Source organism: Vigna unguiculata, chromosome 4 (genome assembly GCF_004118075.2).
Source record: "Vigna unguiculata cultivar IT97K-499-35 chromosome 4, ASM411807v1, whole genome shotgun sequence".
In the NCBI taxonomy this organism is placed as follows: domain Eukaryota; kingdom Viridiplantae; phylum Streptophyta; class Magnoliopsida; order Fabales; family Fabaceae; genus Vigna; species Vigna unguiculata.
In genome coordinates this window covers 19,039,091-19,053,178 of record NC_040282.1, presented here as the reverse complement: position 1 = coordinate 19,053,178, position 14,088 = coordinate 19,039,091, and the positions used below count along the sequence as shown (strand labels likewise).

General features: G+C 37.7%; 2 protein-coding genes across 2 annotated transcripts; both read left to right on the top strand.

The window, feature by feature from the left end:
* Nucleotides 1–4,367: 4,367 nt before the first annotated feature.
* On the top strand, nt 4,368–4,978 carry LOC114180568. The gene is made up of 2 exons (XM_028066876.1): nt 4,368–4,748; nt 4,841–4,978. Exons 1-2 carry the CDS (start codon nt 4,368–4,370, stop codon nt 4,976–4,978), a joined length of 519 nt encoding a protein of 172 aa, XP_027922677.1.
* Nucleotides 4,979–5,770: 792 nt separating this feature from the next.
* On the top strand, nt 5,771–7,027 carry LOC114180567. Its single transcript, XM_028066875.1, has 5 exons — nt 5,771–5,883; nt 6,001–6,198; nt 6,247–6,427; nt 6,530–6,589; nt 6,716–7,027. The coding sequence occupies exons 1-5, from the start codon at nt 5,771–5,773 to the stop codon at nt 7,025–7,027; spliced, it is 864 nt and encodes a 287-aa protein (XP_027922676.1).
* Nucleotides 7,028–14,088: the final 7,061 nt, after the last annotated feature.

The window sequence follows — 14,088 nt, the reverse complement described above, 5'->3', positions numbered from 1 at the left end:
GTTTTTTAACTCGTGTTATAGGCCTCGATTGTCACTTAACCGAAGCATAAAATGGTGCGGTGACATTTTTGTAATTTTTTCCAGGTTTTATGCCTCGATTCTGAATATACCTGAGGCAGAAAACACCTTTCTGCTTTGGTTCTAAGAAAATTGGTGCCAAAAAGGGTTTTCTACCTCGGTTAAAAATTTTGAACCGAGGCCAAAAAGTTGGCCAGTATTTCAAAAATGTCACTAGAATGATGTTTGGCCTCAGGTGAAATTGAATCGGTGCCAAAAAGAGCTTTTAGCCTCGGTTAAAAATGGAACTGAGGCCATATGTTATGTAAGGGTTCAAAAATGCGAATCCTTTTTCTTCTTCTTCTTCTTCTTCCTCGCACTTGTGATTTCTCTCATCGTGCCTCGCGCCTACTGTTGTTGCGCTCCAACTATTCACGCCACCACAGGTCTGCTGCTCCGTCTACCTTGCACCACCACGTTGCACCGTTGGGTCTCCTTCCCTGCGAATGCTGCTACAATCCACGGTGTTGTTGTTCATGATGCAGATTTGAGGTGAACATTGGTGGTTCTGTCTTCGGTGACTGTTGCGAGATGATAGTGGACTCGTTGATGAGTAAATATGCGAGTGGCGAAGTTTCCTAGGAGGTGTGGTGTTTTTCGGTGAGTCGAAGATGGACAACAGCTTCCATGGTGGTCCGAAGGTGGCGGAAGAACCCAGGTGGTGGAAGAACCTAGGGTTGATTTTCTATCGCACCATATGGCTTCAATTCTCATAAGAACCGAGGTAGAATGTGGGGTTTCTGCTTCAGTTCACACCCGAGGCCAAAACCTGACCCCATTTGGCCTTGTCTTAATATGCCTTGGTTCTAAAACCGGGGTAGAATGACAAAAATAACCACCGCCAAATCCTCATCCTGCACTAGTGTTACCCTAAGCTAGGCCATGCAAACACATGAAAGTACTACACAAAGGAAGAAAGTAAATCCTTTTGTGGGCTATGCACGATTGTCACATCAAGGAAAAGTTATCTTAAATGGTAATGAAAGAGGGACAACAAAGTGGAGTTTGATTGTCTACACCACCACAAAATATTTAGGTGCACCGGGTCCCTACATGTACTATGAATTAGAGAAATGTGGAAGAAAAACCAAAACCACACCCCAACGTCCCATCATTTTTTCTACATTTGCCTTGATACATTAAAAATACATGGCTCATTAACAAAACTTTCACTGCATCATACACATGCACACCTCCACGGTTCCCTATGCATGAAAAGGGTTTATCCATGAAAACCAAAAGTTTTAAAGCAAAGAGTAGTCTTCCTCCCAACCAAATGGTTCACTGCACCTATCAACTCATACTCCTGCTAAAGGACAACAAAAGCCAAACCAACCACTACAAGCTATTAGAAAAGAAAGGATGAGAAAGTGACCATGGCATACAAAACGCGCAGGCACTGTCACGGAAACCTATTAGGCATACTTTCAAAAGATTAAAACTAAAGAAAAAGGAGAACAAAATGTAGTTTTAAACATATATATGTTTACGGTGGACCTTGCTTACGTAGTGTGCACCAAAGGGAGACCAAGTCAAATACTAACCTATATGCCCTTACATGAATGTGCACCCAAAAAGGAAGAAAAGAATAACTTGTGAGCCCATGGCATTCCACCAACCAATTAACATGTGATTTTCAAATAAAGAACAAAATAAGAAATAAAGCATCAAAAGAAAATTACTACACCAACCCTTACTTCACGGTTTTACTAGCCATATGAATCTATATGTGAGTCATGGTTTCCATTAAATATATAATATGCCATAGGAAAACAAAATAAGGAAAACAAAGCTACCCGTAAAGCATAAGCTCTAGTCACGTGAAATTGGAAAGAAAACAAGCAAAAGAATAAGAAACAAAAGAAAAGTTGACTTCCCCTACCTCGTGTAGCAATCCTTCTAGAACTTACACTTCTCGTTGTCTCTTTGCTCTCCACGATTTCTCTCTAATCTCTCTCTTTTCTGTCGTTTTCTTTTTTTAAACTCTTTTAGAATTAACCTATAGGGTTTCCCCTCCTTAGCCCACACTCATCGTTTTACCCAAAACCCTAGCATCAAAATAACTATTATTTTCACTTTGGGTCACTAATCCTTAGGTGAATAAAAATTGAAAGTAACAAAACATTACGTTACTGTTTTCTTGGTTTTTATTTCAAATGGTAGCAAAGATTTTGAAAGGAAAAAAATGGATGTACCTGCAAAGATTAAAAAGTGAATGGAATGGCTTTTAATAGCCATGCACGTGAATTTAATGTCACGAAGAGAGAAAACTTAAGACATTTTCGTGGGCCTCACAATTAAAGAAGAAAGAGAAAAAACCATATAAGAAATAAAACCAACAATATTATCCCGACCAGGTTCAAACCCACACACCACTACACCTCAAATACACTCTCCAACCACTAGGCTAATTACTTTCTCATATTACAACACGCACCACTTGATTATATACAGGTATCTGCAACATTAAATATAATACTAAAATTTAAAATAAATAAAACAATAACTTAGATCACTTAAATAATTATTATAAATACAACAATAACTTAAATCACTCAAATAATAATTATTTCATATTTCATAATTTAATAACCTAATTAAATTAAATAAATCAACAATATTAATCAAACCATTAATTTTTTTTTCATGTGTTTTCCTTTAGTCTATTTTTTCTCAGGTCTTACATTAAACACCTCGGGCGCTTCTTCACCATGACACTAGATGAGGAGTGGTGATTCAGAAAGTTTGAGAACGATCTCAGAGGAGACATCTTCCTAATGGTGGCTTCACTCTCCATCAAGGATTTTGCAGCCTTGGTGGAGAAGGCTAGAGTTATGGAAAGGATGAAGGTTGAGGTGGAAGCTCAACACCCTCAGCAGTAGAGAGCTGATGGACCATCTGGGTCCAAGCCTAGATTTGAAGAGAAGAAGAAACCATATGCTAGGCCTCACCCCTAGTCTCAAGGGCCTAGCGGGTTTTCTTCCTAGTTGAGCAAAATTCAGGGCTATTAGTGTGGAGGACCGCACATGAGGAGCGTTTGCCCTCAGTTAGCAGGTTTCAAAAAGAAGCAACAATTGTGGCAAGGATTGCGACTTTGGCAAGGATTGTCCCACTCTTGAGAGGACAATGGCATGAACCCCAAGTCCAACTCAGTAAAGGAGAGGAGGCAAAAGGCCTCAGGCAGCTGGTAGGGTATATGCTATGACTGGAGAAAAGGCGGTTGGTTCAGATAACCTTGTTATGTGATGATGGATTGACCCCAACCAATGATGGAGGCACATGTTTCAGAAGACTAAGCATGTTTAGAAAGGAAGTTCACTAATCCTTCATCCCTTCCATTTGTGTTTGTTATTTTTTATTCCCAAAGTTGACTTAGTTGAATCAACTTTAGTTGACTTGTTGACCTTTGACTAGGTTTGACTTGTTGACTATAGTTGACTTGACTTAAGCCAACATGCTAATCTATGTTTATTTGCTTTGTAGGTTAATTAGGAGTAAGAAAGCAATTCTAGGTGGCGCATGGTGATTGGTGAGCATAAATGATGTGGAGGAGAGAGTAAAGCAAAGGCATAAAGCATAAAGTAAAAGGCATGAAGCAAATGTACCTATGTACCTTTGGTCTCCCTTGTTTTTAGCACACTTTGGCCACTTTTTGGAGACATATGAGACACATTCTTTGTCTCCTTTTGTGCTAGAACGAAATTAGCCTTGCACACACCATAGTTAGCTCTTTTATCTCTCATTTTTTGTAACCTTATTTGACCTAGTTTCTAGAAGCTTGGGTTAGGTTTTTGTAGAGACATCCTTAGGTATCTTTTATTTTCTTAGAGGCCCCTAAACTCTTCTATATAAGGGGTGCTCCTAGACATGTAAAAGGGTTGAACATTTTGAAGTAAAAACACTCTTGTGTCTCAACCATTTGTGAGAGTTTCCTCCCTTGGGAGTGAATACTTTTAAGCCTTATCTTGCATAGCAAGTGGCGGCACACATCCACTCATCTTCAAGGTTGTCATGGCTTCTAGCCTAGCCTTGTAGTGGCGTGCTTCTCACATTTTTACCATTTCTTTCCTTTCCATTTTATGTTTTCTTCTTCCTTTAATTGTTCTTGGTTTTCTATGGTTTGTGTGCTTTCCATATCCTTTTTGTTTTGAAGCAATCCATCATCTTTTTCTATTGAGCTTTGTGAAAGGAACCTTCACATCTAGAGAGCATCTTATCTTAATGTCCAGTGGGGATTTCACTTAGCTTTCTTAATCAACTCACACCATATTCAATAATCTTAAAAAGGAACAAGATAATCCTTCATCATTATGGGTTGTTGTGTGATAGCTGGAAAGAAATGTTGTGTGGTGTATGATTCTGGAGCGACACACTCATTTGTGTCAGAATCTTATGTGAAAAAGTTGGGTTTGTTGGTGTGTAAGCTGCAGTTCGATCTTGTGGTATCTACTCTAGAATCGGGTTTTGTCAGGACATCGTCCTTGTGTGCTAAGTGTCCAATGGAGGTAGAGGGGTGGATATTCAAAGTAAATCTGATATGCCTACCTCTACAAGATTTGGAGGTGGTCTTGGGGATAGATTGGCTCTCTACCAATCGCGTTCTTATTGATTGTCGAGAGAAAAGGTTGTTGTTCTCTAACTCAGATGAGCTTGAGTTGTTGTCTTCTCAAGGGTTACGAAGGAGATCCAAGGTAGCACGTAGTGCTTTATCATCTTCACGTATCTAGAAGTTGAGAAAGAGGAAAGGATAACAGTTATACTAATGGTGCACGAGTTTGACAAGGTGTTTCTGGAGGAAGTACCAGGGTTGCCTCTAAGGAGGGAAGTTGAGTTCTCTATCGATTTGGTACCAAGGGTTGGTCCAGTATCGATGGCTCATTACCGTATGGCTTTGGCGGAGTTGGTAGAACTCAAGAAATAGATAGAGGAGATGTTTGGGAAACAATTTATATGACCTAGTACGTCGCTATGGGGAGCACTAGTGTTGTTAGTAAAGAAGAAGGATGGGAGCTCACCCTTGTGTGTGGACTACAGGCAGTTGAACAAGATGACTATCAAGAATAAGTACCCCCTTCCGAGGATAGATGATATGATGGATCAGTTGCATGGGGCATCGGTGTTTTCCAAGATTGATTTTCGGTCGGGATATCACCAGATCTTGGTGAAGTCGGAAGACGTCCAGAAGACAACCTTTAGATCCAGATATGGGCACTACGAGTACGTGGTTATGCCTTTTGGTGTGACCAATGCTCCAGTTGTATTTATGGACTACATGAGCAGGATCTTCAAGCCATTCTTAGATAAGTGGTCTTCATAGACGGCATACTTATCTATTCTAGGACTTGGGAGGAACACACCGAGCACCTGAGGATAGTTCTTGGTATTCTGAGGGAGAAGTAGTTGTATGCTAAGTTGTCAAAGTGTGAATTCTGAATGGAGGAAGTACAATACTTGGGGCATGTGATATTTGCACAAGGCATTGTTGTGGATCCAACAAAAGTGGAAGTAGTGATAAAATGGGAAAGTCCCAAGTCAGTAACAGAAATCAGAAGCTTTGTGGGTCTAGTTGGCTACTACAGGAGATTCATAGAGGGATTCTCCAAAATAATGATGCCTCTGACACAACTTAACAGAAAAGGATAAACCTTTTGGTTGGACTAATAAGTGTGAGGAAAGCTTTCAAGAGCTTAAGCAAAGGTTGACGAGTGCTCCAATGTTGGTTATCCCTGATGTTAGTAAACCCTTTGAGGTTTACTATGATGCCTCTCATCAGGGTCTCAGCTATGTGTTGATGCAAGAGAAGAAGGCGGTGGCGTATGCTTCGAGGTAACTTAAGGTGCATGAGAAGAACTACCCCACTCATGACCTGAAGTTGGCAGTAGTAGTGTTTTCCTTGAAGATCTGGAGGCATTATCTCTATAGTGCCCAGTTTCACGTGTTCAGTTATCACAAGAGCCTCAATTATCTGTTTGATCAGAAGGAGCTAAACATGAGGCCGAGAAGGTGGATAAAGTTCTTGAAGGATTATGCTTTCAAACTTCTATACCATCCGGGAAAGACAAATGTGGTGGCAGATGCCTTGAGTAGGAAGACGGTGCATGCGGCACACCTTATGATCAAGGAGTTGGAGTTGCTAGAGAGGTTTAGAGATATGAAGCTATGAGTTGAGTTGGGACCTGAGTGCATTAGGTGTAGTACCCTGACTATATCTAGTGACTTTTTGAGCTTAGTTAAGGAAAAGAAATTGATGGATGTTAGTTTGAAAGGAGTAAGAGAGTTGCTTGGATCAGATGAAGCAAAAGAGTTAGCCTTGGGTAGTGATGGTGTATTGAGATTTAGAGGCAAGGTGTGTGTACCTAAAGATGTTGAGGTGAGAAGGTTGATCCTTGAGGAAGGACACAAGAGCCATCTTAGCTTGCATCCTAGAATGACTAAGATGTACCAAGATCTCAAAGAGACCTTTTGGTGGCAGGGCATGAAGAAGGATGTGGCACAATTTGTATCTGTATGTTTGACATGTCAGAAGGCGAAGGTAGAGCATTAGAGGCTCGGTGGAACTCTACAACCTTTAGACATACCGGTGTACAAATGAGATAGCATAGTTATGGATTTTGTAACCTATTTGCCACGAACCTTGAGAGGTCACGAAGCGATCTAGGTTGTGGTAGACCGATTGACCAAGAGTGCTCATTTCTTGGCAATGAACCGGAGAATGTTTATGGCCAAGTTGGCTCAATTGTACATCAAGGAAATTGTGAGATTGCATGGGGTACCGTCAAGCATAGTTTCAAATAGAGACTCGTGGTTCACTTCCAATTTCTGGCAGAAGTTACAAAGTGCCTTGGGTAGCAAGTTAACCATGAGCTCGACCTATCACCCCCAGACTGATGGTCAGTCCAAGAGAACGATCCAGTCGCTTGAGGATCTCTTGAGGACATGCATATTGGATCATTTTAGTGCTTGGGATTAAGTTTTACCTTTGATAGAATTCACCTACAACAATAGTTTTCATACGAGCATCGGCATGGCGCCATATGAAGCTTTTTATGGTAGGAAGTGCATAACCCCTTTGTGTTGGTACCAAGATGGAGAAGTAGTGCTATTTAGGCCAGAGTTGTTGAAATAGACTATAGAGAAAGGGAAGATGGTGAGGGATAGGTTATAGGCCTATCAGAGTAGGCAAAAGGCCTATGCAGACCGGAAGAGGAGAACTTTGGAATTCACGACTGGAGATCACGTGTTCTTGAGGGTGACCCAAACCACTAGAGTGGGAAGGGCTATACGCTCAAGGAAGCTTTCTCCTAAATTTCTTGGTCCTTATCAAATCTCGAGGAGGGTTCAGCCTATGGCTTATGAGATTGCCTTACCTCCTCAGTTGGCCAATCTTCACCCGATATTCCATGTCTCACAGTTGAGGAATTATGTATTTCACCCATCATATATGTTGGAAGTCGGGGATGTTAGATCAGGAAAGACCTCATGATGGAAGTGCAACCCGTTGCTCTTGAGGATCGTTGGGTGGAGGAACGTTGAGAAAAACCAGTCAGTCTTGTCAAGGTCATTTTAGGTCAAAAATTTTTGTTATTGGGGAGAATGTAAGGCCCATTTTTTTATGACCCTAAGGCCACTTCCAAAACCCCACTTCCAACCCTAACCCCCTCATTCTGTTTCTTTTTTCCAGAAAAATGTTCCTCTCATCCCTCTCACAACTGAAACACAGAGCTGTACTAAGGTTTTGAGTAACTTTCCCCTTCGGGCCAGTCGAAATCCTTCTCCAATAAGTCGAAGATCCCTTTTCTTCCTTTTTCATCATGTGTGTGTCTGTACGGCATAGGGTTTATCCTTATAACCCTATCTTCGTTCTTGTATGCATTTTTCAACTCCTTAATCAATTCCTGGAGCTGTAGTGCTCTTCCTTAGGGCCTTGTTTCTTTTAGCTAGCTCTATTCAAGGTAAGGGAAGCTAGGGCTTTATTGTTTTTTAAATTAATCTGCCTATTTGGTTTGTTTACATTTTCGATGCTTGATATATGTTGTTGGTCGTGTGATAACATGTTTCTTGTATTGTTGTTATGGTTTGAATCGGGTTTTGCACGTGTGAGAGCAGGTGGGTTTTGCTGAACTCGCCCAGCCGAGCTGAGTGGTCGCTTAAACGAAAAGCTCTCGCTTAAGGGAGGAGCTCTCGCTTGAGCGAGAACAGCTGTAACCCGTCCCCCTCTCTATTTCGAGGACTCACCTAAGCGAAGGCCACTCACCTGAGCGAGATGGGCTAGCTTGAGCGAGACCTCGACGTGCTCTTTGTTTGCAATCTCGCCCAAGCAATGGCAGGTAGCTTGAGCGAGAGCTCCATGGCCTACATGAGATTGACAGATTTGGTTGGATCAGGGTATGTTTGTAATGATTGGTTGGTTTATTGCTTTAAAAAGTTTAAGTATAATGCCTTGTATGTTCTATATGATATAATGGGATTGGAATTGATAAGCTTGGTATGAATAAATGCATCAATCATGGTTGGTTAGTTGGTTGGATGTTGGCATGAGATTGTTATGCTTGATAAATCTTTTGTTGGTTGGAGAGACATGGTTGTGGTATGAGATTGACGTAATTCCATGAAACTCTTTGTGAGATTTCATGGTGGTGTTGGATGTGATGGACGTAATTTCGTGAATCTCTCGGTGAGATTTCATGGTGGTGCCGTAGTGTATTTAATTAGGTAAGGATTCAAGTAAGGATCGCATCCTGAAACTATAAAGATTCAGTTAGTCTCACATAGAGCGGACTGACTCAAGTGGTGAGAGTAGTAGGAGGCCCTAGTCTTTGGCAAGATAATGGCCTTAGATGTTTGAAGGCTAACCTTGTGCGTGGTTGGGTGAAACCCATTGGCAATGACTCTATAGAGCAGTAAAAGCCACCACAAGGGCAAGCATCCAGTGAATCCAACCGATTATATGTATCCGTATAAATTGAGTCTTAGAGTCTTATTGTTTGCTATCACATGCTTGGATTTTTTATGTGTTTGATAACGTTATCGTTGACGCGTTCAAATTAATACTACTTATCTATAACAACTTCAATATTGTTAAGAAAGTAGTCAACAAAATAGAAAGGGTAAAGTAACCCAAAGTCGTCTCCCAACGAACACGAAATTGATTTTTAACAAGTTAGTTCTTATAAAATCTATACAAAACGGTTAGTCAAATAAAATAATAAAAATATGAGGGATAAAGATAAAAAGATAAAATAAGATATAAACAATAGTAAAGAAAATAGATTGATTCCATTGCTTTTTCAAAATAGATTCATCATCAGTTATCTAAAGATTACTGCTCAATTAACTATTGTTATAGATTTACAAATTAATCAATGTAAAGTCTCAATTAATTTGTTGGTGTTCTCACTTTTAACCAAAGTACAGTCTCAATCAAATTTACTATGCCTAATCATGTCTATTCTTTTATCTCCTTACCAAATAAAAAGCTTAATTAATCAAAGTAAAGTCTCAATAAATTGTAGTTAGAGTAAATACCTTTAACCAAAGTAAAGTCTCAATTATTGGTAAAAACTCATTTAATCATATGAAAGTTTCTAAATAAAATCAATGTAAAGTCTCAATTCAATTTAAAAACCCTTGAACTCATATGATCAACATGCATATAGATTTTAAATCATTACTTTTTACGTGATTCAAAGATAAAAGACATAGATGAATTAAAACCTCAACAATAATAAAAAGAACAAAGAAATTAATTCATTCTAACCTCAAAATCCATAATGAAATTACAATGGAATCAACCCAAGAAGTTTAGCAATCCATAGAATACAAAAGAAGAATAGAGAGAAGAAAAGAAATTAGGCCCCCCTAAGGGTTACTAAATTCCGAAGTGCCGAGCTTGTTTTCTGCTTCTCCCTTGGTCTCTTTATATAGGAATTAGACTGGGCTTTTCTGTTGCTAAAATCTCTCAAATATCTTTTAAAATAAAGATAAATATAAATATTTAAAAATATTTGGAGAGATATAGACTATTTGACAAATATAGTTGGATGATAATATCAATATCTAATATGATTAAATTAATTAATTACTTAAAGATATATGATAAATTATCACCAATTAATATTTGTATTAATTTTCCAAATCAACCCTTTGCAATCTCCTCAAATTATCTTCTAAATAATCCAATATCTTCAAGATATATTTGTTTGTTGTGGATCTAAAAAGATTCCAGAAGATCTTGTCATATTTAAAAAGATTTGGTAGTTAATATCTTTTAATATTTTATGATATAATTAAATAAGATAATTATTTAAAAATATCAAATAAAATATCTAAAGATATATTTTTCCCAAATTATCTTCTATCATAAAGATAAAGAAAACCGCAAGGTCCAATTTTTTTGTTTCTCTCTTCTTGGTTTAGCCAAACTTCTTCACTTTTTCAAGTTTTTCTTGCCGTCTTCATGCAATGCTTGGCTTGAATTTTTGTGCTTTTGATAATTTCTTATTCTTGGATTTATCTTTAAGGTGTCATGAAACTTTAATCAATTTATTTCCACACCTTCATGAGCTCAACTTAGCTGCAACTGCACTAACACACATCAAAATATCCAAAGAACATTTATGCAACTAAAAAGCTATTTTTAACATGTTTTTGTATCTCATGCTCAATAAACCCAATTATAGGAAATCCCAATTAAATCAATCTTTAAACACACAAATTCAATTAAATACCCAGAATTAAACACTGAATGAGGGCAAAAATATGCACTCATCAGTGTTCTTGATTTTATATTGCATGCTTGATTGCATGATAAAAACCTTTTTACTCTAGCTTACCCTCGTTGCTTGTGTTTGTCCTCTTGTGTGGTTTTCCTTTTTGCAATGATCACCAAATCCTTGGTGTAAGCAGATATGGGAAGCCCTGACGATCACAATGATGATGGAAATGATGCAGCGTAGTGGTCGTGTGTGGTCGTTGAGCTCATGTTTGAAGGACTTTTGTAGTTTTGTAATCCCTTGCTTATGAGCAAGTTCTTTTGGATAACTGTGAACTTTAAGTTTGTTCCTGGCATTGTGTAATGTCTTTGTTTTTCTTTTGGTATATTTGGATGACTGTAAAATCTTTTATACTTTAAGTCTCGTACTCTTTGGATATTATAAAGTATGCGCTGTTTTATTTAATTAGATTTATCTATTAAATGGGATGTTACATAGAGTCAGCTTAACATCAATGCATTTTTTTATGAAAACTAATTTATATTATTCTTCTAGTGAGCACAAAATAACAAAACAAAACAAAAATATCCAATATCTAAAAACTCCAATATCCAAGTAGTTTAACCCATTAATGACTCCATGACAATGAAAGGTCTAAGGAAATCACAAATATAGTTTTGCAAGTGGGGAAGACGTTTTTTTGCTACGCCTGAAATGGACCTAATTTATAGATATATTCATAGTCAATTTTCAAAGCAAAAAAAAAAAATTACCAATATATTCATGGAATGAGTAATACGTCACTTAACCCGCAATATTTCAGTGAAGAAGACAACATCCACAACTCATTCCTAATTCACATACCAAAACTTCCATTTTACTACTCTACTAAAAACAAAACAAGTATAATTACACCATTGAGAAAAAACAGAGACCTACCGTAATTCTGAAATGGAAAGGCATACCTATGAAATTGAAGCAAATCGTGAACTTTGGTAGTCAAGACGAGGGATGTGTGTACCTTGTCCTAGAGTTCTATGCTAGAGGGAACCTTGCTTCTTATATTCAAAGCCATGGAAGAGTTCAACAACAAACAACCAGAAAATTCATGCACCAACTTGGTAACTTTTATTTGCATTTTTGGTTTGTTGAAGTACTACATTTGATGGCATATAACATGAGCTAAAGTTTGATGCAAGCTCTGGTCTCATAGTATTCCACTCTTAGGCATCATCACAAAGACTTGAAACCAATGCCTCCAAGATCAACCAAGATCTTCAATCAACACATTGCAACTATGTATTGTAGAGAGAGAGTTTTCTAATGATGAATGACAAGTTTTCGCACTCTAAAACTTAGAATTGTGCCTCTACTCTCGAAAACACGGCTTATATAGTCTAGTTTAAGTGAAATCAATGGGTTGAATTTTTCATACAATCTATTGATTTCACTTGACTTAAGTGAAATCAGTCGATTGAAAAACAATTCAACTGATTGGATACATTCATACAAGAAACTATATACAACAAGCCTTTTAACTTGTTAAAATCCATTTTAATAGATTAAAAAGGACACACTAAGACTAACAAGACATCTAACCTATATCATATAGCCTACAAACATGATATAACATGTAATCATTACATGTAACACATCAATTACAAACTTAATACAATTGAAACATGATCTTCAAACGAATCTTCATCAATCACATGAGATCTTCATATACTTGGCTTTATCAAATCTTTGCTTCAAGCTTGCTTGTGCAAACAAAAGCACCACTATATATCAAATGCAACAATGGAAGAAGAAAAACATATTCTTTGAACTTCCATATTAGGAGTTTAATTTCTTGCACCACAACTTGGATGTGATGCATATTGAAAAGAATGTATGTGATAATATAATTTTCACATTAGTAAATGACAAAGACAAAATAAAAGATCATGTTGAGGCCAAAAAAGACTTGCAAGCAATGAGTATAAGAAGAGAAATTTGGCCACCAAATGATGGGACAAATTTTCATGCAGCTTTGTTTACACTACAAAAAGAAGATATAGAATTTTGTTGTACACCTTGAAAAATGTTAAGGTTCCAGATGGATATTCAAGCAGCATTTTTAGATGTGTTGATATAGATCAAAGAAACATTTTTGGGTTGAAAAGCCATGATTGGCACATTTTAATGAAGGAGTTGTTGTCGTTGTTCATTAGAAATGTTTTGCATGACCAAGTTGCAACAAATTGGTTGATTTGTGCTGATTTTTTAAGTTCCTATGTGCTAAAGTGTTAAGCCATGAAGAATAAGACAAGTTAACATTTGGACATGTTATTTCCTCCATCACTCTTCATAGTTATGGTTCATCTAATGGTGCATCTAGTTGATGGAGCCAAATTTTGGGTACATTATAGATGGATGTATCCGATAAGAGGATATTATGATTTCTAAACTCTTAACGTTTTCAAATTTTAATTTTGCTAATTTTTTAAAGTTTTTAAATGTAATAAATTATTTCAAGTTGAAGATTTTTGGGAAAATTAAAGTCTTATATGTGCATAATAGAGCAACAAGTGAAGGCCTAATAGCTGAAGGTTGACTTTCTAAAGTGATGAGCCTCCATTTACATGATTGCTAGAATGAAGAAGCTTCATGGATGATTAGCGGAAGCAAACGGCAGCAAAGAATGCACGGTAGTGGTGAATTTGATAGGTGAAGGTAGAACTCTAAGAAGATTACGCCAATATGAATTTGAAACGATGAGCATTACTTTATGTACCCATTTATGAGACACAAGAATGTTAGATGAGACCTACTACTCCAATCCAAGCAAGCAACATTATTCCCTTTCATTACGATGATTGATAAAAAAAGAAAAACAAGTCATAACTTCTAAATTTTTGGGACACTTATATTTTAAAGAGGAGAGAGAAGGGAAGAAGAGAAAGATAAATCTGAAATTTTTTTTTTATTATTGTATATTTATGAAAGCAAAGAATACACTGTATATATAAAAAGTGAGTGCAATCTAGGCACCCTGTAACAATTATGAAATTGAAAAACAGAATAACAAAATTATACGAATAGTATAATGGAATGTGGTTATATAACAAACATATTCCAAACGTTAGTTACCTTCAGGCCGAAAAGAAACACGCATCGCTGGAACAGAGGTGAGGTTAGGGATGGCAAAATGGGCCCGGCCCGATGGGCCGGCCCGCCAGCCCGGCTGAAAAGGTATGGGCCAGGCCACGAATTTCAGCCTGCCAGCCCATGCCAGCCCGGCCCGTCAAGCCCGTTGGCCCGGCGGGCCAGCCCGCGG

Excerpts from the sequence above, each read along its gene's own strand:
- LOC114180568 (XM_028066876.1), top strand. The coding sequence starts at position 4,368 with ATGGGTTGTTGTGTGATAGCTGGAAAGAAATGTTGTGTGGTGTATGAT. Across the intron at positions 4,749-4,840 it reads GGTTACGAAGGAGATCCAAG|GTGTTTCTGGAGGAAGTACC; the intron begins GTAGCACGTAGT and ends GAGTTTGACAAG.
- LOC114180567 (XM_028066875.1), top strand. The coding sequence starts at position 5,771 with ATGTTGGTTATCCCTGATGTTAGTAAACCCTTTGAGGTTTACTATGAT. Across the intron at positions 6,199-6,246 it reads GAGTTGGAGTTGCTAGAGAG|GTGTAGTACCCTGACTATAT; the intron begins GTTTAGAGATAT and ends TGAGTGCATTAG. Across the intron at positions 6,590-6,715 it reads TGACATGTCAGAAGGCGAAG|GTTGTGGTAGACCGATTGAC; the intron begins GTAGAGCATTAG and ends GAAGCGATCTAG.